Source organism: Dendrobates tinctorius, unplaced genomic scaffold (genome assembly GCF_039654945.1).
Source record: "Dendrobates tinctorius isolate UK_male_01 unplaced genomic scaffold, ASM3965494v1 ptg000019l, whole genome shotgun sequence".
NCBI classification, from domain to species: domain Eukaryota; kingdom Metazoa; phylum Chordata; class Amphibia; order Anura; family Dendrobatidae; genus Dendrobates; species Dendrobates tinctorius.
In genome coordinates this window covers 27523110-27550245 of record NW_027361687.1, presented here as the reverse complement: position 1 = coordinate 27550245, position 27136 = coordinate 27523110, and the positions used below count along the sequence as shown (strand labels likewise).

General features: G+C 48.4%; 1 protein-coding gene across 5 annotated transcripts in view; it reads right to left on the bottom strand.

Annotated features, from left to right (window-relative positions):
* LOC141082812 (uncharacterized) overlaps positions 1-27136 on the bottom strand; it is a 125004-nt gene that overhangs the window by 75590 nt on the left and 22278 nt on the right. Inside the window, exon 1 of one of the 5 annotated variants that reach the window (XM_073566760.1) lies at positions 21300-21426. The exons of 3 other annotated variants lie outside the window; for them this stretch is intronic. In XM_073566760.1, coding sequence (XP_073422861.1) covers positions 21300-21396 — 97 coding nt within the window. In that variant the 5' untranslated portion in view covers positions 21397-21426. Of the gene's footprint in view, positions 1-21299; positions 21427-27136 lie in introns of those variants that run through there. One more of the 5 variants, XM_073566758.1, reaches the window with a different exon arrangement.

Genomic DNA, 27136 nt, shown 5'->3' with positions numbered 1-27136 from the left:
AGCAAAGCTAAGTGGTGTTTCCCCTGTTTTGTCATCTTTCCTCATGTGTGTTATAGTGCAGTGGTGGGATTAGTTTCCGCACCGACCAATTCCCTAGTGAGGGTTTAGGTCAGGACGAGCTAGGGTTTTTAGGTTCCTGTTGCGCGCCCAGTGCGGAAGCGGCATAGGGAACGTTAGGAGTGCAGGGACACTGGCTCAGGGGAGCTCAGAAGGTCTCCACTTCCCTATTCCCTATCGCAGGGCCGACCACTGTTAACCCCTTAATCCCCAAGGGTGGTTTGCACGTTAATGACCAAGCCAATTTTTACAATTCTGACCACTGTCCCTTTATGAGGTAATAACTCTCAAACGCTTCCATGGATCCCGGTGATTCTCACATTGTTTTCTCGTGACATATTGTACTTCATGTTAGTGGTAAAATTTCATTCAAATAACTTGCGTTTATTTGTGAAAAAAATGGAAATTTGGCGAAAATTTTGCAATTTTCCAACTTTGAATTTTTATGCCCTTAAATCACAGAGATACAGCACAGAAAAAACTTGATAAGTAACATTTCCCACATGTTTACTTTACATCAGCACAATTTTGGAACCAACATTTTTTTTGTTAGGAAGTTATAAGGGTTAAAAATTGACTCATTTTTGCAACACCATTTTATTTTTACGGACCACATCACATTTGAAGCCACTTTGAGGGGTCTATATGATAGAAAATACCCAAAAGTGACACCATTCTAAAAACTGCACTCCTTAAGGTGCTCAAAACCACATTCAAGAAGGTTATTAACCATTTAGGTGCGTCACAGGAATTTTTTGAATATTTAAAAAAAATGAACATTTAACTTTTTTTCACTAAAAAAATACTTCAGGTTCAATTTTTTTATTTTACCAAGGGTAACAGGAGAAATTGGACTGCAAAAGTTATTCTGCAATTTGTCCTGAGTATGTTGATACCTGACATGTGGGGGGGAACCCACATGCAGGGAAGGAGCGCCGTTTGACTTTTTCAATGCAAAATTGGCTGGAATTCAGATCGGACGTCATGTCGTGTTTGGAGAGCCCCTGATGTACCTAAACAGTGGAAACCCCCCCAAGTGACCCCATTTTGGAAACTAGACCCCCCAAGGAACTTATCTAGATATGTGGTGAGAACTTTGAACCCACAAGGGCTTCACAGAAGTTTATAACGTACAGCGGTACAATTAAAAAAAAATCATATTTTTTCCACAAAAATGATCTTTTCACCCCCAATTTTTATTTTTCCAAGGGTAACAGGACCCTAAAAGTTATTGAACAATTTGTCCTGAGTACGCTGATACCCCATATGTGGGTGTAAATAACTATTTGGGTGCATGGCAGAGCTCGGAAGGAAAGCAGCGCCATTTGACGTTTTTGGCTGGAATTGAGATCGGACACCATGTCGCGATTGGAAAGCCCTTGATGTACCAAAACAGTAGAAACCCCCCACAAATGACACCATTTTGGAAACTAGACCCCCCAAGGAACTTATCTAGATGTGTGGTGAGCACTTTGAACCCCCAAAGGCTTCACAGAAGTTTATAATGCCCAGGCATGAAAATAAAAAAATCGTATTTTTTCCACAAACATGATCAATTAGTCTCCAATTTTTTTATTTTACCAAGGGTAACAGGAGAAATAGGACCCCAAAAGTTGTTGTCCAATTTGTCCTGAGTACGCTGATACCTCATATGTGGGAGAAAACTACTGTATGGGCACACGTCGGGGCTCGGAAGGGAAGTAGTGACGTTTTGGAATGCAGACTTTGATGGAATGGTCTGCGGGTGTCATGTTGCCTTTGGAGAGCCACTAATGTACCTAAACAATGGAAACCCCCCACAAATGACCCCATTTTGGAAACTTAGACCCCTAAGGAACTTATTTAGATGTGTGATGAGCACTTTGAACCCCCAAGGGCTTCACAGAAGTTTATAATGCCCAGGCATGAAAATAAAAAAATCGTATTTTTACCACAAACATGATCAATTAGTCTCCAATTTTTTTATTTTCCCAAGGGTAACAGGAGAAATAGGACCCCAAAAGTTGTTGTCCAATTTGTCCTGAGTACGTTGATACCTGATATGTGGGAGAAAACTACTGTATGGGCACAAGTCGGGGCTCGGAAGGGAAGTAGTGACGTTTTGGAATGCAGACTTTGATGGATTGGTCTGCGGGTGTCATGTGCGTTTGGAGAGCCCCTGATGTACCTAAACTATTGAAACTCCCCACAAGTGACCCCATTTTGGAAACTAGACCCCCCACGGAACTTATCTAGACATGTGGTGAGCACTTTGAACCCCCAAGTGCTTCACAGAAGTTTATAACGCCTGGGCGTGAAAATAAGAAAATAATTTTTTTCCACAAAAATGATATTTTTGCCCCCAATTTTTTATTTTCCTAAGGGTAACAGGAGAAATTGGACCCCAAAAGTTGTTTTGCAATTTGTCCTGAGTATGCTGATACCCTATATGTGGGGGTAAAACACTGTTTGGGCGCATGGCAGAGCTTGGAAGGGAAGGAGCACCATTTGACTTTTTCAACGCAGAATTGGCTGTAATTGAGATCAGACGCCATGTTGCATTTGGAGAGCACCTGATGTGCCCAAACAGTGGAAACCCCCCAATTATAATTCCAACCCTAACCCCAACACACCCCTAACCCTAATCTGAGCCCTAACCCTAGCCCTTACCCTAATGGGAAAATGGAAATAAATACATTTTTTTTATTTTATTATTTTTCCCTAGCTAAGGGGGTGATAACGGGGGGTTTGATTTGCTATTTATGGCGGTTTTTATGTTTTGCGTCTGTTGCACGCTAAAAGACGCTTTTTATTGTAAAACTAGTTTTTGCATCACCACATATTGAGAGCTATAATTTTTCCGTGTTTTGACCCACCGAGTCATGTGAGGTCTTATTCTTTGCGGGACGAGTTGAAGTTTTTATTGATACCATTTTCGGGCACGTGACATTTTTTGATCGCTTTTTATTCCGATTTTTGGGACGCAGAATGAACAAAAATCAGCGTTTCATGAATTTCTTTTGGGGGGGTGCGTTTACACCGTTCCCTGTGCAGTAAAATTGATAAAGCGGTTTTATTCCTCGGGTCGGTATGGTTACAGCGATACCTCATTTAGGTTGTTTTTTTATGTTTTGTCGGTTTTTTGCAATGAAAACAATTTTATATAAAAAATAATTATTTTTGCATTGCTTTATTCTGTGAGCTATAACTTTTTTATTTTTTTGCGGATGACGCTGTATGGTGGCTCGTTTTTTGCAGGACAAGATGATGTTTTCAGCGGTACCATGGATATTTGTATGCGTCTTTTTGATCGCGCGTTATTGCACTTTTTGTTTGGTTGTATGATAATAAATCATTATTTTTTGCTTCGTTTTTTATTTTTGTTTTTCAAGGGGTTCGCTAAAGGGGTTAACTAATGGGACAGTTTTATAGGGCGGGTCGTTACGGACGCGGCGATACCAAATCAGTGTACTTTTATTGTTTTGTTTTTATTTTCAAAAAATGAATTTATTGGGGAATATTTTTTTTTTTTTTACTAATTTATTTAGCGATTTTTTTTAAAATTATTTTTACACTTCTTTTTTTTTTTACTTTATTACATAGTCCCAGGTGGGACATCACTGTCCTGTGACAGATCGCTGATCTGTAACATCACAGATCACTGTGACAGATCAGCAATCTGTCACAGGCAGTTCTGCAGACTTCCTCATGCCTGCGCTTTGCAGGCAGTGAGGAAGTCAGCTCCCTACAGGCCCCCGAAGGCCCCCGTCGCCATCTTGGATCCGGGGGCCTGTAGGGAAGGAGTCCCCCGCAGCAGCGCTGCACATTGCGCTGCCGTGGGGGGCTCAGGGAAGCACGGAGGGAGCCCCCTCCCTGCCGATGCTTCCCTTTAACCCCCGGTTCACCGCGATCGTGTTTGATCGCGGTGTACAAGGGGTTAACTTGTCGGGGCGGTCTGTGACTGCCCCTGACACATTGTGCCGGGGGTCAGCTGTGATAATCAGCAGACACCCGGCCGCGATCAGCGGCGCTCACCACGGGGGCGCCGCTGATCGCATTAGACGTACTATCCCGTCCTTGGGAGTTAAGTCCCAGGGCACATGGACGGGATAGTACGTCTAATGTCAGAAAGGGGTTAATGTTACCCAGGTTCCCCTTTATTATTTAGATTCGCCTTACTGGAGGCGGGGTTTCCAGATTTACGTGTAATACCTAAATTTGCCTGTTGGAGGTGGCGTATCCAGCTGCACGTGTTATTATTTAAATTCGCCCCACTGGAGGCGGTGTATCCAGGGTCAGGTGTGTCATATGGGTTCGCCTTGCGGTACTCGCTGTGTCCAGACACATGTGACCATGACAGGAGCATTCCATCTTGCCTGGAGGCTCACTGAGACCCTGACCCGGAGGACACGGCACAGAAGCGGGCACTACAGACTGTGAGTAAAGCTTTGGAACTACATGCCCTGGTGTCCTCCATTCCTTCCTGCGTCCGTCCGCCTGGCACTGCTACATCCCCTGCGCCAAATACTACACCATCTAAGTGTCTCCACATCTACACTGCCCTGGGACAACAGCCCTGCCTGTGGAGGGCTATTGTAAGGTACTCCTGGGGTGGACCCGCTAGACCGTGGCACCGAACCTCCCGGGGGCGAGCTGACCAGGTGGACCACCCCCTATACAGGGAGTGTTTGGGGCAAGCCCGCGGGTAACTATTACCACGGCAGCTGGTACCCAGGGAATGTATAGAGAGGCCGGCCACAGGCTTGGGATGCTGGCGGGAACCTCCTCTGGATCCGGAAGACGGATGGCGGTCAGGTCAGGGACACAGGCGAGACGGGGACAGCAAGCACGAACAGAAGGACACTGGTGCGGGAACAGAACTGGACGGGACACGACCACGGACCTCCCGATCCTAGGAGAGAGGACAGTGGAAAAGGCAGGTGAGCTACAGACAAACAGGACGCAGGGGCGTACATAGGAGAACGGGCCAGAATCACTAACGAAGCGAAGTGATAATCAGGCACCGCCAGCAGGAAGAGGCGGCCTGATATAGGAGAAGTAGCAGAGATCTTCCGGGTCGTGACCTCTCAGTGCAGGAGAGGAAGGCGCGCATCCTCAGGAGGAACAGGAGGCGCGCGTGCGCCCGGGCATAGTGTGTGCGGGCGCCCGCCGAGGAGGAGGGGCGGGAGCGCGCACCCGGTGCGGTCCAGAAGACCGGACGGACGTGATCGCCGGGCGGAGGAGAGGAGCCGGGAGGGACCGCGGAGAAGCCCGAGGCAGCCGACGCCGCGGCGAGGAGGCCACCGGCGAGCGGGTAAGCTGCGGTCGGGGAGAAGCAATGGGAGGAGTGCGCGGCTGCCGCCGCGTGACAGTACCCCCCCCCTTACGCGCCCCCCTCCGCAGACCGGAAAAAAATTTAGCCAAGATTCGAGGAGCCTGGATGTTCTCCTGGGGCTCCCAGGACCTCTCCTCGGGGCCAAAGCCCTTCCAATCAACCAAAAAAAAGGTTCTTCCCTTTTGCCTCCTCATGGCCAAAATATCTTTAACCTCAAACTCATCGTCTGCGGAGACAGGCGGAGGCGAGTGAGGAGCCGTGGAACGGAAACAATTGAGGATAACTGGTTTTAGAAGAGACACATGAAAAGCATTAGGGATGCGGAGAGAGGCGGGAAGCCGTAGTTTGTAGGAGACGTCGTTAATGCGGGACAAGACCTCAAAAGGTCCAATATAGCGGGGGGCCCAGTTTATGGGAAGGGATATTGAGGCGAATAAACTTGGAGGCCAGCCAAACTTTATCACCTGGGTGATATGGCGGGACATCCAGGCGCCTCTTGTCTGCGTGTCTCTTTACCTTGTCACGAATCAACTCGAGAGCGGTCTTGGTCTCCTGCCAGATCCTGGAGAATTCACCGGTCAGAATATCAGCCGCCGGTACACCCGAGGCAGGAGGAACCGGTAGAGGTACACCTGGATGTTGCCCGTAGATGACAAAGAAAGGGGACTTGCCAGAAGACTCACTGACGTGGTTGTTATAGGCAAACTCAGCCCACGGGAGTAATTCAGACCAGTCGTCCTGGTGGACATTAGAAAAGTGCCGGAGTTAGTTCACCAAATTCTGATTCGTCCGTTCCGCCTGACCGATGGACTGTAGATGGTAAGATGAGGAGAAGTCAAGAGTGACATCCATCGATCTGCATAGGGCTCTCCAGAAACGAGAGGTGAATTGGACTCCTGTCACAAACAATATGTTGGGGAAGTCCATGAAGGCGGAAGACATGCTGAACGAAAATCTTCGCCAAGGCTGGTGCCGATGGCAATCCGGGAAGAGAGATGAAATGTGCCATCTTAGAGAACCTATCTACCACCACTAGGACAAAAGTACAGTTGGCAGACTGGGGTAGATCAGTAATAAAGTCCATGGCAATGTGTTGCCAAGGGGACGAGGGTACTGGAAGCGGGTGTAGAAGGCCAGAAGGCAGCTGCCTAGGCACCTTGATCTTGGCACAGGAGAGGCAGGAAGCGACGAAATCCCGGACATCCCGGGGAAGAGTCGGCCACCAGTAATAGCGGGACACCAGGACAAGTGTCTTTTTAAGCCCGACATGACCAGCCAGCTTGGAAGCATGTCCCCAGTGTAGGATTCGTCTTCGGTCCTTTTCCGGCACAAAAGTCTTGCCAGGTGGAGGTGAAAGGAGAGAAAGCGGTGCCACCGTGATGAGCCTGGATGGATCCAAGATATGCGTGGGTTCCTCTTCGACATCTGCGGAAAGAGAGGACCTGGACAAAGCGTCAGCTTTGAGGTTTTTATTGCCTGGACGAAAATGCAGAGCAAAATCGAATCGACCGAAGAACAGAGACCACCTGGCCTGTCGTGGGTTGAGTCTCTGTGCAGACCGAATGTAAGCCAGATTTTTATGGTCTGTGAAGATTGTGAAGGGATGTACGGCGCCCTCCAATAAGTACCTCCACTCCTCCAGAGCTAACTTGATGTGGCAAGCAGTTCTCGGTCTCCGATGGAATAATTCCGCTCTGGAGTGGAGAAGGACTTGGAAAAGAAACCGCACGTAACAAGCCTACCAGAGGGAGACTTTTGAGATAAAACCGCTCCAGCTCCAGTTGCAGACGCATCCACTTCGAGGACGAAAGGCTTGTTGACCTCAGGACGATGGAGTACGGGTGCCATGGCAAATGCTTGTTTCAGAGACAGGAAGGCGTCCTCTGCTTCAGGGGTCCAGACGTGCGGGTTGGCTCCTTTACGGATCAAAGAGGAGATAGAGCCAGCCAACGAGGAAAAATGAGGGATGAACTGCCGGTAGTAATTTGCGAAGCCGAGAAATCGCTGAATGGCTTTCACCCCATGGGGACGTGGCCAGTTAAGCACGGCAGACACCTTCTCCGGTTCCATACGCAAGCCAGAGTCGGAGATGATATAGCCTAGAAATGGAAGGGAAGACAGTTCAAAGGCGCATTTCTCCAATTTGGCATACAGGCGATTCTCCCTCAATCGTAACAGAACTCGGCGGACATCTCTTCTGTGGGTGGACAGATCGGGAGAGAAGACGAGGATATCGTCAAGATATACGACCACACAGGAGTACAGAAGGTCTCGGAAAATGTCATTTACAAATTCCTGAAAGACTGCGGGAGCATTGCACAAACCGAAGGGCATGACAAGATACTCGTAGTGTCCATCCCTGGTGTTGAAGGCGGTCTTCCATTCATCTCCGGAGCGAATACGGATGAGATTGTAGGCTCCACGGAGATCCAATTTAGAAAAGATTTGCGCCCCTCGTAGCCGGTCGAACAACTCGGGGATGAGAGGTAGAGGATATCTGTTCTTGATAGTAATCTCGTTAAGGCCCCGATAGTCAATACAGGGGCGGAGAGACCCGTCCTTCTTCTTGACAAAAAAAGAAACCAGCTCCGGCGGGAGAAGATGACTTCCGGATGAAGCCTCTGGCCAAATTCTCCTGTACGTACTCAGTCATGGCCTGGGACTCGAGTGGACTCAACGGATAGATTCGCCCCCGGGGCGGGGTCGACCGGGGAACAAGCTCGATCGGGCAATCATATTGCCGGTGCGGTGGAAGAATCTCTGCCTCCTTCTTATCAAAGACGTCCGCAAAGGCCCAGTAGGCCGAGGGCAGATCCACAGGGCCCGAGACAGGAGACGAGCTCTTGAGGGGTTGTACTGGACGGAGACATCTAGTCTGGCAGAAGCGGCCCCAGCGAAGAATATCTCTGGACCGCCAATCCAGGACAGGTTCGTGCATCCTCAACCACGGAAGTCCCAGGAGCAAGGTGTGGGACAGAGACGGCAGCACGAAGAAGGCTATTCTCTCACGGTGCAGGACCCCGATCTGTAACTCCAGCTCTTCAGTGACCAGTGTAACGGTCTCGCGCAAGGGAACGCCGTTGACTGAGGCTAACTGCCGGGGAACCTCCAAGGACCTGACAAGTATCCGCAATCTCTTCACCGCCTCGAGTTGGATAAAATTCCCAGCAGCCCCAGAGTCAATATAGGCTACCTCAGAAAGATGTTTGGAACCCTGGATAAACAAAACAGGAAGGGTCAAGGGTAGAGAGGTATCAATGACACCTAGGGAGGCCTCTCTTACCTGTCCTAGGCGGAGGCGTTTCCCGGCCTCACAGGGCAGGAACGTAGAAGATGGGAGGCGCTGCCACAATAGAGACAGAGACCATGAGTGAATCTCTCCTGGCGGCGTAGCTCCACGGGTCTGAGTCGGTCCACTTGCATGGGCTCAGGGGCTGACGCCGAGGTGGAGGGTCGCGAGCGGGGAGGACTGCGTGTCGGAGGAGAAAAACGAGTGGGCCTTCTCTCCATGGCGGCCTCGCGGGAGCGCTCCCGGAAACGCAGATCAATTCGCGTTGCCAGCGAGATGAGATCCTCCAAAGACGTAGGTGTATCCCTGCCTGCCAACTCGTCTTTAATTCGAGCCGACAAGCCGCGCCAAAAAGCCCCCACTAGGGCCTCGTTGTTCCATCCAAGCTCAGAGGACAACGTACGGAAATGGATGGCGTACTGTCCCACAGAGAGGGTACCCTGGCGAAGGCAAAATAAGGACTCGGTGGCGGAGACCAGACGGCCGGGCTCATCAAAGACCTTACGAAAGGTCTCCAAGAAGGTCGCAAGCTGGGAGACTATCGGGTCATCACGCTCCCACAAGGGATTTACCCAAGCCAGTGCCTCACCCTCTAAATGGGATACCATAAAGGCCACCTTGGCCCGGTCGGTAGGATACTGCAGGGGCGCCAACTCGAAATGCAACTGGCACTGGTTAATGAACTCCCGACAGAGTTTGGGATCACCGCTATAGCGTGGGGGTTTAGCCAACCGGGGGGAAGGATGAGGAGCTGCCACCGGTACAGGGGCAGCGGCCGCAGTCTGAGGAGCTAGTAAGCGGTTATCTACTGAGGCTGTATAGTTCAAAATGTGGGCCTGGGTGTCGCGCTGCTGGGCAAGTTCCTGCTGCAAGACGGAAATCTGGGAGGCAATCCCAGGATCGGAGGTTTGCAAAGAAGAAAGACGGGACTCCATTGATTTGAGGAACGACATGATCCTCGCCTGATTCTCCAAAGGAACAAAAGTTCCTTTTGGGTCGGGGTCGGGGTACCAGCAGGATCCATGGCCTGATTATTCTGTAAGGTACTCCTGGGGTGGACCCGCTAGACCGTGGCAACGAACCTCCCGGGGGCGAGCTGACCAGGTGGACCACCCCCTATACAGGGAGTGTTTGGGGCAAGCCCGCGGGTAACTATTACCACGGCAGCTGGTACCCAGGGAATGTATAGAGAGGCCGGCCACAGGCCTGGGATGCTGGCGGGAACCTCCTCTGGATCCTGAAGACGGATGGCGGTCAGGTCAGGGATACAGGCGAGACGGGGACAGTATGCAGGATCAGAAGGACACTGGTGCGGGAACAGAACTGGACGGGACACGACCACGGACCTCCCGATCCTAGGAGAGAGGATAGTGGAAAAGGCAGGTGAGCTACAGGCAAACAGGACGCAGGGGCGTACATAGGAGAACGGGCCAGAATCACTAACGAAGCGAAGTGATAATCAGGCACCGCCAGCAGGAAGAGGCGGCCTGATATAGGAGAAGTAGCAGAGACCTTCTGGGTCGTGACCTCTCAGTGCAGGAGAGGAAGGCGCGCGTCCTCAGGAGGAACAGGAGGCGCGCGTGCGCCCGGGCATAGTGTGTGCGCGTGCCCGCCGAGAAGGAGGGGCGGGAGCGCGCACCCGGCGCGGACTAGAAGACCGGACGGACGTGATCGCCGGGCGGAGGAGAGGAGCCGGGAGGGACCGCGAAGAAGCCCAAGGCAGCCGACGCCGCGGCGAGGAGGCCACCGGCGAGCGGGTAAGCTGCGGTCGGGGAGAAGCAATGGGAGGAGTGCGCGGCAGCCGCCGCGTGACAGCTATAACATCATTGCTGCACCACACCATCTGTCCCGGAGGATCTGTCTGCAGCGTCGGCTTAACACCTCTCTTGTCGAACACCACAGGTGGCGTCACGAACTATTCATTTAACTACATTCCACCATTCACATCTTTCTATTACTTGGGCGCCCAGGGCCATGGTCGGGGTCACCGCTGCTGTGACACATCCCACTGATACCGGCCCGGTACCGAGTACCCCACGGCCCTGGGAGGGCAACCCACACTCACACCCCCACAATTCACCAAGGGAAACACCACCCTCCAACCCCTCCCACTATGAGGCCCGTGCCTCTCAGGGTTGGCTAATGGCGAGGGTTGAGCCTTGCCCCTACTCTACTGCCGCACCTCAGCTGCTACCACTGGAGAGGAAGGGGACGTTTGTAGAGAGACGGCAGAGACAGTAGCCCCTAGGCAGCAGCCCTCACACGACTGCTCCCAGCTGACTACTTCCCTAGTCCGCCAATCTAAAACCGGGTTGTGTTTTTTAGACCAAGGGGGCCCACAACGACAGGCGCTGGACCTCCCCCCATGATGTAGTATGGCTGGGACACATCCTGATGTCCGCCATACAGCTCAATGTCTTCTACGACTTGGTTCAAGCCCCCCTGCCTCAGCGGGAGAGAGTTAATAGCTTGGACGCTTATGGGTTTGTCCAGCGTCTTACACCTCAGACTATGAGTCTGGACAACCTGAGCATCCACCAGACTGACTTCTGCTCCACTGTTCACAAGCACTGGTATGCCCTCAGGTACCTCGTCAACCATCACCTCTGTTGTCATAGTACCTTCTGTGGGCGAGGAGGAAATATACATTCCCAGGTCGTCTTCCTCCACACGACCAGGGGAACACGGCTTCTCTGACAGTACAGAAGTTTCGGCGTCAGTGCCAAGGACTAAATCATTAGTCTGCTCACTACAGGGACGTACCCCTTCACCTTGGGGAACACCAGGCAGCACCATGGGGACACCGACTCCACCCACCTGCCTGGGTACGTCCGCCTGTATAAGCAAGTCCTGCTCCCCAGCAGGGACTCCACGGCACATCCTCGCCAAAGCTGTATCTGGCCCCTCTAGTTGAGGCAGAGGATAAGCCTCAGACCCATAATTCTGCTACAGGTGCTGCTGAAACACATCATTCAGCTCCTCACTAACCTCAGTGTCTCCATTCCAACCTCAGTGAGGGCCAGCAGCAACTGCTCACTGGTCGGAACTTGGCCCATGGCTCACCAGAGAAAAATGTATGGTTGGTGATAATGTCACGTGGACCCGTCCTGTGAGACACGACCTGTAGGCCGGTAACTCAGACAACAAGACACGGCACGTGTAACTGTCCTGTGTGACATGGCCCGCAGGCCGGTACTAAAACAAGACACGGGGGAAAGGGGCAACAGTTACAACGGTGGGCCCTGCGATAGGGAACGGGGACGTGGAGACCTCCTGCACTCCCCTGAGTCAGTGTCCCTCCACTCCTAACGATCCTTAGGCCGGTTCCGCACTGGGCGCCGATCAGGATACCTGTCACCCTAGCACACCCTACACCTATCCCTTGCTAGGGAGGTGGGTGGTGCAGGCACTGACCCCACCGCTGTACTAATACACACCAGGGAAAAATACAAACAGGGGAAACACAAAAAGACTTATCTTGCTCTGCTGCAGCACCAGGCAGCAGAGTGCATCACCGGATTAACTTTTCGCAGTGGCTCGACACCTCAGAGCCAGCTGCCACCTTCACCATCTCACTCTGCTGCGGACACCGGGCAGCCAGAGTTCAACACCAGTTTCAGCAGTGGCTCCAACCTTCAAGCCAGCTGCTAATTTCACCAGGTTTCTGCAGTGCCTTCCACCTCAGCCAACTGCTCCCTTCACCGTGGTTGGAATCCCAAAAAGACGCTATCACCAACACCTGCTCATAGACCATGTGATCCTGTATAGGAAAAGGGAATGGTCAATTGATCAGGGGCTAAAGGCTGCTATAATCCCAGTGACCACCAGGGGCAAAAGGCAAAGCAAAGAAAACATCAAGTGCAATGACCCTAACGGCCTCCGGGGGCAAAACTAGAACTGAAACCACACAGTGAGGAAAAAAAAAAGGTTACTAGTGCTTTTATCTGTCATGATCCAGCATGGAACATGACATTTAAGTTTAAGTACAACCGGGCTATGATCCGAAACCCCTCTACTACCAAGTGCTATATTATCCACCCATATCGCTAGACCACTGGATCCGAATATGTAATCTATGCGCGACAGAGAGCACCTGGTAGATGAGTGACAAGAATATTCCTTCACCTCAGGGTGACGCACCCGCCACAAATCCAACCATCCACTGCCACAACCTGTCGAAGAGTCAATTCTTCCTGTTCATTCGCCTCCTCACTATCAGAGGCACGGTTTTTGCGCTGTTCTGCAATCTTGACCTGTGAGGAATTATTTCTGAGGGACAGTTCTGGCAAACTCCTTTAATTTGTCAGCCACTCCTGATCCCCTTGAACGATTCATGGTTTACAGCAATGTGGTACAGCAGGATGACTGAGCTTGTATTTATGGGGGATTCCTCACTCCCAGTTACGAACACAGCAGAGCTATTGCAAGGTATATATGTCTTGAAGCAACTCTGGGCAGACGGAGTGTATAAAGTTTTAAGTATTGTGACAGGATCCGGGTTGTTACCGGGATCCTGTGCAGCAAAGGAGATCCACAGTGCCTGCAGAGACAGCAGCAAGGGTCTAGGGACCCTTAAAATGGCGGCACCGACGTGTCTGGCATTTTATTAATGAGAGAGTGTGGGGCCCGTCTCTTAGGGCACACACCGCACGTCCCCCTTAGGTATCAAACGGCCCTCCAAGGATGAGATCCAAAGTCGTCTCTCCTCCTGTTGGAGCGTGCCTAAGAAAATGGCAGCCGCTTCACACAGGCCTCGCCGTCTCCTTGTGGATTACATCCTCGAAAGCACTCAGCAGAGATACAGTGGGGAAAAAAAGTATTTAGTCAGTCAGCAATAGTGCAAGTTCCACCACTTAAAAAGATGAGAGGCGTCTGTAATTTACATCATAGGTAGACCTCAACTATGGGAGACAAACTGAGAAAAAAAAACCCAGAAAATCACATTGTCTGTTTTTTTTTCATTTTATTTGCATATTATGGTGGAAAATAAGTATTTGGTCAGAAACAAGCAATCAAGATTTCTGGCTCTCACAGACCTGTAACTTCTTCTTTAAGAGTCTCCTCTTTCCTCCACTCATTACCTGTAGTAATGGCACCTGTTTAAACTTGTTATCAGTATAAAAAGACACCTGTGCACACCCTCAAACAGTCTGACTCCAAACTCCACTATGGTGAAGACCAAAGAGCTGTCAAAGGACACCAGAAACAAAATTGTAGCCCTGCACCAGGCTGGGAAGACTGAATCTGCAATAGCCAACCAGCTTGGAGTGAAGAAATCAACTGTGGGAGCAATAATTAGAAAATGGAAGACATACAAGACCACTGATAATCTCCCTCGATCTGGTGCTCCACGCAAAATCCCACCCCGTGGGGTCAGAATGATCACAAGAACGGTGAGCAAAAATCCCAGAACCACGCGGGGGGACCTAGTGAATGAACTGCAGAGAGCTGGGACCAATGTAACAAGGCCTACCATAAGTAACACACTACGCCACCATGGACTCAGATCCTGCAGTGCCAGACGTGTCCCACTGCTTAAGCCTGTACATGTCCGGGCCCGTCTGAAGTTTGCTAGAGAGCATTTGGATGATCCAGAGGAGTTTTGGGAGAATGTCCTATGGTCTGATGAAACCAAACTGGAACTGTTTGGTAGAAACACAACTTGTCGTGTTTGGAGGAAAAAGAATACTGAGTTGCATCCATCAAACACCATACCTACTGTAAAGCATGGTGGTGGAAACATCATGCTTTGGGGCTGTTTCTCTGCAAAGGGGCCAGGACGACTGATCCGGGTACATGAAAGAATGAATGGGGCCATGTATCGTGAGATTTTGAGTGCAAACCTCCTTCCATCAGCAAGGGCATTGATGATGAAACGTGGCTGGGTCTTTCAACATGACAATGATCCAAAGCACACCGCCAGGGCAACGAAGGAGTGGCTTCGTAAGAAGCATTTCAAGGTCCTGGAGTGGCCTAGCCAGTCTCCAGATCTCAACCCTATAGAAAACCTTTGGAGGGAGTTGAAAGTCCGTGTTGCCAAGCGAAAAGCCAAAAACATCACTGCTCTAGAGGAGATCTGCATGGAGGAATGGGCCAACATACCAACAACAGTGTGTGGCAACCTTGTGAAGACTTACAGAAAACGTATGACCTCTGTCATTGCCAACAAAGGATATATCACAAAGTATTGAGATGAAATTTTGTTTCTGACCAAATACTTATTTTCCACCATAATATGCAAATAAAATGAAAAAAAAAACAGACAATGTGATTTTCTGGATTTTTTTTTCTCAGTTTGTCTCCCATAGTTGAGGTCTACCTATGATGTAAATTACAGACGCCTCTCATCTTTTTAAGTGGTGGAACTTGCACTATTGCTGACTGACTAAATACTTTTTTTCCCCACTGTATTTGGGAAAATGCTATGGAGTTTAACTGGAACAGGATATGTTCTATGAGGAACCTTCAATGAGGTCTCCACGAGGGATGATTGGTGGCTGCCTTTTGATAATATATCACAGCAATGTCTCCATTCCGCTATCGACAAATCGAATCTCATTTCTTCCTCCCATTGTATCAAGTATTTTAATTTTTTCTCATCGTGGGGGGGTTTAAAGGGAATCTGTCACCCCATTTTTCGACTATGAGATGGCGGCACCAACATCAGGGGCTTAGCTACAGCATTCTGTAATGCTGTAGATAAGCCCCCCCGATGTACTCTGAAAGAGAAGAAAAAGGGGTTCGATTATACTCACCCAGGGGCGGTCCGGGTCCGATTCGGGTCCGGAGGGAGTCGCGGTCCGGTGCCTCCAATCTTGCAGCGATGACGTCCTCTTCATTCCTGCCCATCACGGCTCTGGCGCAGGAGCACTGCTCTGCCCTGTTGAGGGAAGAGCAGGGTACTGCAGTGCGCAGGTGCTGGAGCTAGAGCCGCGACGGGCAGGAATGAAGAGGACGTCATCGCTGCAAGATGGGAGGTGCTGGACCGGACCGCGACTCCCTCCAGACCTGAACTAGACCGCCCCTGGGTGAGTATAATCTAACTCATTTTTCATCTCTTTCAGGGTACATCGGGGGCTTTTTCACAGCATTACAGAATGCTGTAGATAAGCCCCTGATGGCGGTGGCCGCAGCTGATAGGCGAAAAATAGGGTGACAGATTCCCAGGGGCTGGCTGGCAAATTTTAGCATGGAGGGCAAGCACACAGCAGTGGCCCACGAGTAGTTGCCCATCCTTAAAGGGGTTGTCGGATCTTAAGCTACATGTCTACATTCATTATGTGTGAATCCTCACATCATGCGCACCATGTGTTGTGATGATGGTCCGGTGCCGGCGCCGGGAACAGGTGGTCTTGTGACCACAAGCATGTGATACATACAATGGGTACAGAAAGTATTCAGACCCCTTTACATTTTTGACTCTTTATTTCATTGCAGCCATTTGGCAAATTCAAAAAAGTTCATTTTTTTTCTCACTAATGTACACTCTGCACCCCATCTTCATTGAAAAAAAAAACAGAAATGTAGAAATTTTTGCAAATTTATTCAAAAAGAAAAAATGAAATATCACATGGTCATAAGTATTCAGACCCTTTGCTCAGACACTCATATGTAAGTCTCATGCTGTGCATTTCCTTGTGATCCTCCTTGAGATGGTTCTACTCCTTCATTGGAGTTCAGCTGTGTGTAATTAAACTGATAGGACTTGATTTGTAAAGGCACACACCTGTCTATATAAGAGCTCACAGCTCACAGTGCATGTCAGACCAAATGAGAATCATGAGGTCAAAGGAACTGGCCAAGGAGCTCAGAGATAGAATTGTGGCAAGGTACAGATCTGGCCAAGGTTACAAAAGAATTTCTGCTGTTCTCAAGGTTTCTAAGAGCACAGTGGCCTCCATAATCCTTAAATGGAAGAAGTTTGGGACCACCAGAAGTCTTCCTAGACCTGGCCATCCAACCAAACTGAGCAATCGTGGGAGAGCCTTGGTGAGAGAGGTACAGAAGAACCCCAAGATCACTGTGGCTGAGCTCCACAGATGCAGTAGGGAGATGGGAGAAAGTTCTACAAAGTCAAATATCACTGCAGCCCTCCACCAGTCGGACCTTTATGGCAGAGTGGCCCGATGGAAGCCTCTCCTCAGTGCCAGACATATGAATACCCGCATAGAGTTTGCTAAGAAACACATGAAGGACTCCCAGACTATGAGAAATAAGATTCTCTGGTCTGATGAGACAAAGATAGAACTTTTTGGTGATAATTCTAAGCGGTATGTGTGGAGAAAACCAGGCACTGCTCATCACCTGCCCAATACAATCCCAACAGTGAAACATGGTGGTGGCATCATCATGCTATGGGGTGTTTTTCAGCTGCAGGGGCAGGACGACTGGTTGCAATTGAAGGAAACATGAATGTGGCTAAGTACAGATATCCTAGATGAAAACCTCTTCCAGAGTGCTCTGGCCCTCAGACTTAGACCGGGGTCACACTTGCAAACGGAATGCCAGAAACTTGTGCGAGTCTCTCAACTCAATACCTGGCACTGCCGCCGGCACTCCGGACCGGTGTGTGCGGCTGCAAGTATTCCTATGCAGCTTGAATGCTCCGGTCCCAAATGCCAGCAGAAGTGCCGGGTATTGAGGCGAGAGACTCACGCGAGTTTCTCACATTGCAGTTGCAAGTGTGACTCCGACCTTAGTCAAAAGGTTCACCTTCCAACAAGACATTGACCCTAAGCACACAGCTAAAATAACAAAGGAGTGGCTTTGGAACAACTCTGTGACCATTCTTGACTGGTCCAGAGCCCTGACCTAAACCAAATTGAGCATTTCTGGAGAGACCTGAAAATGGCTGTCCACCAACGTTCACCATCCAACCTGACGGAACTGGAGAGGATCTGCAAGGAAGAATGGCAGAGGATACCCAAATCCAGGGGTGAAAAACTTGTTGCATCATTCCCAAGAAGACTCATGGCTGTACTAGCTCAAAAGGTGCTTCTACTCAATACTGAGCAAAGGGTCTGAATACTTATGACCAGGTGATATTTCAGTTTTTCTTTTTTAATAAATTTGCAAAAATTTCTACATTTCTGTTTTTTTCAGTCAAGTTGGGGTGCAGAGTGTACATTAGTGAGAAAAAAAGAACTTTTTTTGTATTTACCAAATTGCTGCAATGAAACAATGTGAAAAATTTAAAGGGGTCTGAATACTTCCATACCCACTGTATATTCCCAGCCACATTCCGACCAGACTGTCAATACAGTTGCATTAGGTCGTGCAAGTCTAGTCGGCATGTGACCGCATGTATGCAAATCTCAAACTTGCAGTCACACACCCGCCGAATAATACAAACACAGCCCCATTGTATAATGATACACACACACACCACAGTCCTTGAATCTACTCTAGCAGTAAAACTCTTGGCCCAAAACTCCCTTTCCTCCTCTCCTCTTGTCAGGCCATATAATCTTCATTTCCTATGTGAATCACTGCTTATCATGCCCGCCGTCCGCAACCCATACGGTCCCTCCATAACACCACCATACAGTCCCTCCATAACACCACCATGCAGTCCCTCCATAACACCACCATACAGTCCCTCCATAACACCACCATATGGTCCCTCTATACCAGCACCATACGATCCCTCCATACCAGCACCATACGGTCCCTCCATACTAGCACCATATGGTCCCTCCATAACACCACCATACGATCCCTCCATACCACCACCATACGATCCCTCCATACCACCACCATACGATCCCTCCATTACTCCATCATACGGTCCCTCCATTACATCACCATACGGTCCCTTCATAACACCACCATACGGTCCCTTCATTACTCCACCATACGGTCCCTCCATTACTCCACCATACAGTCCCTCCATTACTCCACCATACGGTCCCTCCATTACTCCACCATACGATCCCTCCATAACACCACCATACGATCCCTTCATTACTCCATCATACGGTCCCTCCATTACATCACCATACGGTCCCTTCATAACACCACCATACGGTCCCTTCATTACTCTACCATACTGTCCCTTCATTACTCCACCATACGGTCCCTCCATTACTCCACCATACGGTCCCTCCATTACTCCACCATACGGTCCCTCCATAACACCACCATATGGTCCCTTCATTACTCCACCATATGGTCCCTCCATAACACCACCATACGGTTCCTTCATTCCTCAACCGTACGGTCCCTCCATACCAGCACCATACAGTTCCTCAATAACACCTTGTCCACCATATAGTTTCGCAACAGAACAATACACTGCCTCACTAAGGCTGGTTTCAGACTAGCGCATTTTACATGCAGCGCACGGCACCACTAAGCCCCGCCCCCTGCCCGTCCCATCCAGTCATTTCCTCCTACTATCGCACACGACTGCATGTTATCTGCGCACCCTATCTTTAGCATAGGGTGCGCAGACCGGCAGACCGTGCGCTAGTAGGATTTTTGCGTGCGCTGCGCACTTTTGAAGGTGTGCCGGTGTGCGCCGAACGCACCATGTTGCATTTTGTTGTGCTCGGCGCACCTTCAAAAGTGCTAAAGATAGGGTGCGCAGATCGCATGCAGCCATGTGCGATAGTAGGAGGAAATGACTGGACGGGGCGGGCAGGGGGCGGGGCTTAGCGGCGCCGTGCGCTGCATGTAAAATGCGCTAGTCTGAAACCAGCCTTAGAACAATGAACAATGCTTTACTAATACCACCATAACGTGCCTCAGCAAAACCAATAGAGTGTCTGAACAGTACCACACACATATCCATATGTACACGCAGAATCATACAGTATATTATATCTGTAATATAACGCTGGGAGCGTCACTCTGTCTGAAGCCTTTATAGACTGCACAAGCGCAACCTGCCTGCGCAGTCTGGCTCCAGACAGAAGAAGGCATCCAGCGGTTACAGGTAAGAGGAGTGTGTATGGCGCCACAGATGGCGGTACGCATAGACACTGAATGCATACTGTGATCTCCGGCGCCATACTTACATACTTACCTGACCAGGAGGAGCGTTGCCGCGGCGCTTCTCTTCTCGCTGGAGACCGAGGCGTCGGAATCGCGCATAGCGCTGTCCGGCACCATTTTACTGAAGACACATTTGCAGTGTCTTCAGCAATATGGCGCTGGACAGCGCGGTATGGGCATGCGCGTACTCCGGCACCGCACTCGGCACCGGTGCAGTTTAATAGGGGTGAGGGGGCAATGCATGCCAGGATTAGGGGGTGAGGGGACCATGCATTCCAGGATTGGGGGGTGAGGGGGCCATGCATATCAGGTTAGGAGGGGGCAGCACATACCAGGATGGGAGACCATATACCAATAAAAATGCTCGCCACCCGGGCGTAGAACGGGTTCATAGCTACGTGTGTGTATATATATATATATATATATATATATATATTGTGAGGTAGCACTGTCATTCAAGTAGGGGATACTCGCTCAGCAGCCACAAAATCAGATCCGGCACAAATTTTCCATAAACTCATAACAGTCCATGCGGTTTATTAGGCATCATAAACCATGACCAGCAACATAAAGATCATATAAACGGCATAGCGTCCATGACAGAGCTTCACTCTGTTAGCAATGTCCAATACGCAGGCTTTTCAGCCTCACAGTTATATCTCACCCCATAAGGGTTCTCTCATGGCTGCTTCTCCATACTGCAGACATTCATTCCCTCCAGGGAACTCTCAGGCACTTGCAGCCATTAAAACACAGCGTCCACATGCTGTCAGGAAGGTAGCCACACAAGACCTTCCAAACGGACCAATCGGGTCCCTGCATTCACCCCATGTGACCTACCCTGGCCACATTACATGGTCCATAGCCATGCCCACCGGGTCACATGACTATGACCTCATCATAGGTCCTTCAACCACACATATACACTTTGCAATAGCGTTATTAAACACACCCCCTGGGTGGGATTGTAGGTAACTAGTCCCTGACACAGAACCAGCACCTCAGCAGTATCACTGCTGATTAACACACACATAAATCTCCATCTCAAGGTCACCCACCTTGAGATACATAACAGTCATTCCGTATTTCGCCATTCATCCCCTCTTTTGGGACATTCATACAGCGCCCCCTAGTGGACACAGTGGTCACTACACCACAATATACACACACACACATATATGGAGAGGTAGGGATACAGATGGTTTTATCATTGGTGTTCTGCTGCCCGGGTTACAGTTCTCAGTCCAGTGCAGGATTCTGCTCTGCGGGGGTCAGTTGGTCGCTCTGTCTGTGGTATGATGGGATTTATGGCAGCTGTTTCAAATGTCACAGATCGGGGTCTCAGAGAAAGTTCAAGCAGCTGCCATAAATCAACCGCAGCCACAAGACAGAATCCAGACTTCTTCTCCTCACTAGTCTATGCACAAACCTCCGGCCCCAGTGGAATATGAGGACTCCAGTGTGAGGAAGCCTTTCCCTACAGCCTGAGTGGCAGCATTACTGCACCTGTAATGGGGTGAGCTGCAGTAATGGCTATGATAGCTGACAATCTTCCATAATACATCCTCTTACCACCGAGGATGAAGGAGCCCACACAGGAGGTGAAGCAGACAGGAAGGACATGAATCATGGGAAGGTGCTCACCTGCAAGCAGTGCAGGAACTCCATGGCCCCAGGCAGCAGAATATACAGCAGAAGCCATCCAGCAGCTTGAGCTGCTGAGGAGTGGAGGAGCTGTCATACTCCTCCTCCAAGAAGCAGCTGCAGGAACAGAGCCGGAAGCTTCCCTGCAACTACTCTGCGGCTCCCTGGCTGTGCCCGGCCGCAGAAAGATTTAAAGGGGCCGCGGGGCCCAATTTACCTTCAGCCTATTGCCACTGCCTGTCTAGACCTGCTCATGACATACTGCTGCAGCCTGCATGTCGGGGCGGCTGGGGGGATGACGTAACCACGCACTACAGTTGCGCTATGTATTAAAATCATTGCCGGTCCTCCAGCGGCCCTGTGCAACTGCTTAGGCACCAGCCCGGGAGGCATATGCCCTCCTGCCACCCGGCCCAGCCCGCCCCTGGGGAGATGACAGTTTTAACCTGCTGCACCGAGTTCCCCAAGGAATTAGGTTTCAAGGCAAAAGACAGTTTACAATTATTCTTAAAGTTCAAAAATTTAGACAGATCCCCAGAAAATAAATCAGGAATAGGGATTTTAGGTTCTACAGCAGACAACTGAGCGAAATAGGCAGAAATTCTTCGAACTTCAGCAGCGAGCTGCTCAACACGATCACACAATTGCTTAGTATCCATAAAAGAAAAAATCCTCCTACGGCCTCCAGAGAAAAAAAGGAAAAAATATATAAAAAATTCTGACACCTTTTTTTTTTTTTTACTATTCTTTCCTTCATTAGAGTACCCTAGAATCTACAGTTTGGCCATAGATTCTGTTATGAATAGGTAACCGAGGAGGATAGCAGGGGAATAGACTAGGCAACCAGATAACCAGAGAGGTTGGTAACTTAGCGGATTGCAGACCCCTAAACTGACAACACAGCTAGAATTAGCCATGGGACGTACCTAGAAGCCTCGGCACAGCCAAAGAATTAACTAAGCCTAAAGAGAGAAAGGGGAAAGCCAAACTGCCCTGGAGTAGAACCCCAAAGGAATAGATAACCCCCAAACATATATTGCCGGCGAGAAAAGATGAGGCACAAAACACAGGCAGAAAATAGAGTAAGCACATGATGGGGCCCAAACTGTCTAGATAGAACAGGACAGGAAATGATACTGTCTGCAATCATGCAAAAAACCCTAAGAAAAAATCCAACACGTCTGATATGCAAAGAGTAGGCCACACAACCTCTCCCCCACTAAATCAGAACTCTGGTGTGAACTGGACGCAAAACAAAAGATACTGATATAACAGGGGATTAGAAACACTGAAAAGACTGACATGAGCTGTGGCATAAGGAACAGAGTCCAGCACAGGTCCCAGCAGGGAACAAGGCTGAACTCACACCAGCAAAGCAGAAATCAGAGAAAAGCAAAAAATGGATCAAATGCAAAAAGATTCAAGCAGACAAATAACTTATCAACACAATCACACAATTGCTTAGTTTCCATTAAAGAAAAAAATCCTCCTATGGACCCCAGAGAAAAAGAGGAAAAAATATATAAAAAATTCTGACACCTTTTTTTTTTTTATCTTACTATTTTTTCCTTCATTAGAGTACCCTAGAATCTACAGTTGGGCCGGTGATTCTGTTATGAATAGGTAACCGAGGAGGATAACAGGGGAATAGGCTAGGCAGCCAGATAACCAGAGAGGTTGGTAACTTAGCGGATTGCAGACCCCTAAACTGACAACACAACTAGAATTAGCCGTGGGACGTACCTACGATGCCCTAGACGCCTCGGCACAGCCAAAGAAATAACTAAGCCTAAAGAGAGAGAGGGAAAAGCTAAACTGCCCCGGAGTAGAACCCCAAAGGAATAGATAGCCCCCGAACATATATTGCCGGCGAGACAAGATGAGGCAAAAAACACAGGCAGAAAATAGAGTAAGCACATGATGGGGCCCAAACTGTCTAGATAGAACAGGACAGGAAACGATACTGTCTGCAATCACGCAAAAAACCCTAAGAAAAAATCCAACAGGTCTGATATGCAAAAATACTGAGGCCACACGACCTCTCCCCCACTAAATCAATCAGAACTCTGGTGTGAACTGGACGCAAAAAGAAAAAAAAGATACTGATATAACAGGGGACTAGAAACACTGAAAAGACTGACATGAGCTGTGGCATATGGAACAGAGTCCAGCACAGGTCCCAGCTGGGAACAAGGCTGAACTCACAGCAGCAAAGCAGAAATCGGAGAAAGGCAAAAAATGGATCAAATGCAAAAAGATTCAAGCAGACAAATAACTTATCTGAAAGATGCAAGACAAAGCAGGAGCCAAGCAGACTTCCAAAATGCTCAGGAAGAAAACCAAATCACCGGCAACAACTGAGGGAAGGTTGCTCACTTAAATCTCTCCAGTCTGTAACACCTGACCTCCAATCATCCTCCTCAGGTGATTGACTTCTGTCAGCCAGACCAGCTCCATTACCAGCAGCAACCAGCAGAGGGAGCCCAAACTCAGAAGCCAGGTCAAAAATGTTCACAACAGACTGCGTTCTGGACATCTGTCAAGTCTGCAGTCTTTTCCATGATTGTGGAGCCTATTAAAACAGACTAAGGGACCTTTTTAAGCTCTTAGGAAACCTTTTCAGGTGTTTTTTGTTAGTTATTCTAATTTACTGAGATAATGACTTTTGGGTCTTCATTGGCTGTAAGCCATAATCATCAACATAAACAGAAATAAACACTTTAAATAGATCACACTGCATATTGGGGGCTATATGAGGGCTCATATTGTATATAGGAGGGCTATGTGAGGTCTGAGGGGAATAAATAAAGGTGACTTTCTCCCATCAGTGTTTGGATAGTAACGCTATTCACCTTCAGATTAACCCATATCTGTAGGTTAATAGTGTTTTTTCTGGCGACATGTCATTTTAAACCAGATATTTATTAATTATTTTGTGTGATATAGATAACATTTCCCACACGCCTACTTTACATCAGCATCACTTTTGAAACATTTTTTGTTGTTGTTAGGAAGATATAAGGGTTAAAAATTGATCAGCAAGTTCCCATTTTTCCAAAAAATTTTTCAAAACCATCTTTTAGGGACCACATCACATTTGAAGTGACTTTGGGGGGCCTATATGACAGAAAATACCCAAAACTGAAATGTTAAAAGCTGCACCCATCAAAACGCTCAAAACCACATTCAGTAAGTTTATTAACCCTTCAGGTGCTCCACAGGGATTAAAGCAATGTGGAAGGAAAAAAATAAAATTTTACTTTTTCCCAAAAAAATGTTACTTTAGCCCCCGAAATTTTCATTTTCACAAGGGTAACAAGAGAAAAGGCTACATACGATTTGCTTTTGCCACTGGTTTTACTGCATCGTTAGTTGGTCTTCTGGTTTTTCCCCCCGGTGGCCGCTGGTATTACTGCATTGTGATTAATTATCTATGCAGATGGAAACCACTCCCACCTTCCTATATAAGCTCACCAGGTGCACCAACTAACTGTTGGTGATATTGTTCCTCTTTGGAGACCAACCAAACTGAAGTTCAGGAGCTGACAGCATCCTATGGTGCTTCAGTTGCATGCTGCTTTCATGTGGCTATCTCTGCTGTCCATTAGTATTGCAGCAGAGCAAGCTAAGTCTTGTCTTTCAGTTTATTTAACCCCAAGGTGTTTGTATTACCCTTTCCCTGGTTTTTGGTGCAGTTTACTTTATCCCCTCTCTCACCTCCTGGGGAGGGGGTTGGCTGTTTAGCTCAGGGCTGAACAGGATATAGGGACAGGTTGGAGACTTACCTTTAAGTGTACCCCCAAGTTAAGGAAAGTCAGGGTACCCCTTAGTCTTAGGGGCAGTTCAGAGGCCCTTGTTCCACATCCCCTGTTTTCCCCTTACTGCCCCGTGACAACTCCATTTTACAACCTACTCCACTGAAAGAATTCATCTAGGGACACGGCCTAGTATGGACTATGGGGCCCGGTGAGGAGAGGGGCTTGCTCTGGGCCTCCCTTTTCGCCGGGCCCCAGGGGCAGGATTTGGCCATTTACTAATAACTGAATGTGCGCCCTCAGACGCACGTTCATTTGCAATCTCTTACCATGCAGGATCGCCTCCTGCACTGCAAAAGGAGCCGCCAGCCAATCAGAGGCCGGCAGCTGACATGAATGCGTATATCGCTGGAGTATGACGTCACTGCCAGAATGTAAGACATTACTACTATAAGGGCTAATTAAGGTATATTATTACTGCTGTGATGTATTTTATTTTTGAGGATATTGTTTTCAGTGGGAGTGCTTTTTTTCTTCATTTGGTGTAGTGTAGAACTTGGGGAAAAATTGGGGACTGTGTTTTAGATAACTGTTATTTTCTGCAGAGACGTGTCCTGGCTGGAAGAATTGATGGTGGTCTGTGCTGGATGAAGAAGAAAAGCAAAGATGAATATCTTCAACTAAAGACCTCACTGGTTATCACTGTATTACTTGTACACTGACACTATACACTGTATACTCCATACAGAGCTCATTTGTATAATGTCACCGGTAATCCCTGTATTACCTGTACACCGACACTATATACAGAGCTCCTGGGTATAATGTCACTGGGGATCACTGGATTACCTGTACACTATACACTATGAACAAAGTTCATGTGTATAATGGCATTGGTGATCCCTGTATTAAATGTACATAGACACTATATACAGAGCTCCTGGGTATAATGTCACTGGTGATCACTGTATATTGCCTGTATACTGACACTATAACAGAACTCATTTGTATAATGTCACCAGTAATCCATGTATTACCTGTACACCGACACTATATACAGAGCTCCTGGGTATAATGTCACTGGTGATCACTGTATATTGCCTGTATACTGACACTATAACAGCGCTCATTTGTATAATGTCACCGGTAATCCCTGTATTACCTGTACACCAACACTATATACAGAGCTCCTGGGTATAATGTCACTGGGGATCACTGTATTACCTGTACACTATACACTATGTACAAAGTTCATGTGTATAATGGCATTGGTGATCCCTGTATTAAATGTACATAGACACTATACACAGAGCTCCTGGGTATAATGTCACTGGTGATCACTGTATATTGCCTGTATACTGACACTATAACAGAGCTCATTTGTATAATGTCACCAGTGATCCCTGTATTACCTGTACACCGACACTATATACAGAGCTCCTGGGTATAATGTCACTGGGGATCACTGTATTACCTGTACACTATACACTATATACAGAGTTCCTGTGTATAATGTTACTGGTAATTAATGTATTACCTGTATACTATACACTATATACAGAGCTCCTGAGTATAATGTTACTGGTGATCACTGTATTACCTGCACACTGACACTCTATACAGAGCTCCTGTGTATAATGTCACTAGTGATCACTGTATTTCCTGTACTCTATACACTATATACAGAGCTGCTAGGTATAATGTCACTGGTGAGTCACTATTACCTGTACACTGACCCTACACATATATAGTATAATAGCACTTATGGTAATATTAATATTGTGGGTATTTTTTTATTACCAGTGTCAGTATTCTAGCATTCAGTCACTATGTGATGGTAATATGTGATCTGGTCATGGTGTGGCAGCAGTTGTTCTTTGTATGTAGTATTATTCAGTCTCTATGCAGTGGTAATATATGGTCTGGTCATGGTGTGGTGGTATTTCTCCCTTGTATGTGGTATTATTCGGTCACTTTGTGGTGGCGATATGTGGTCTGGCCATGGAGTGACGGTATTTGCCTCGTACGTGTTGCATATTTGTCCCATGCATGTTGTATTTTTGGTCAATTGAAAAAATGGCC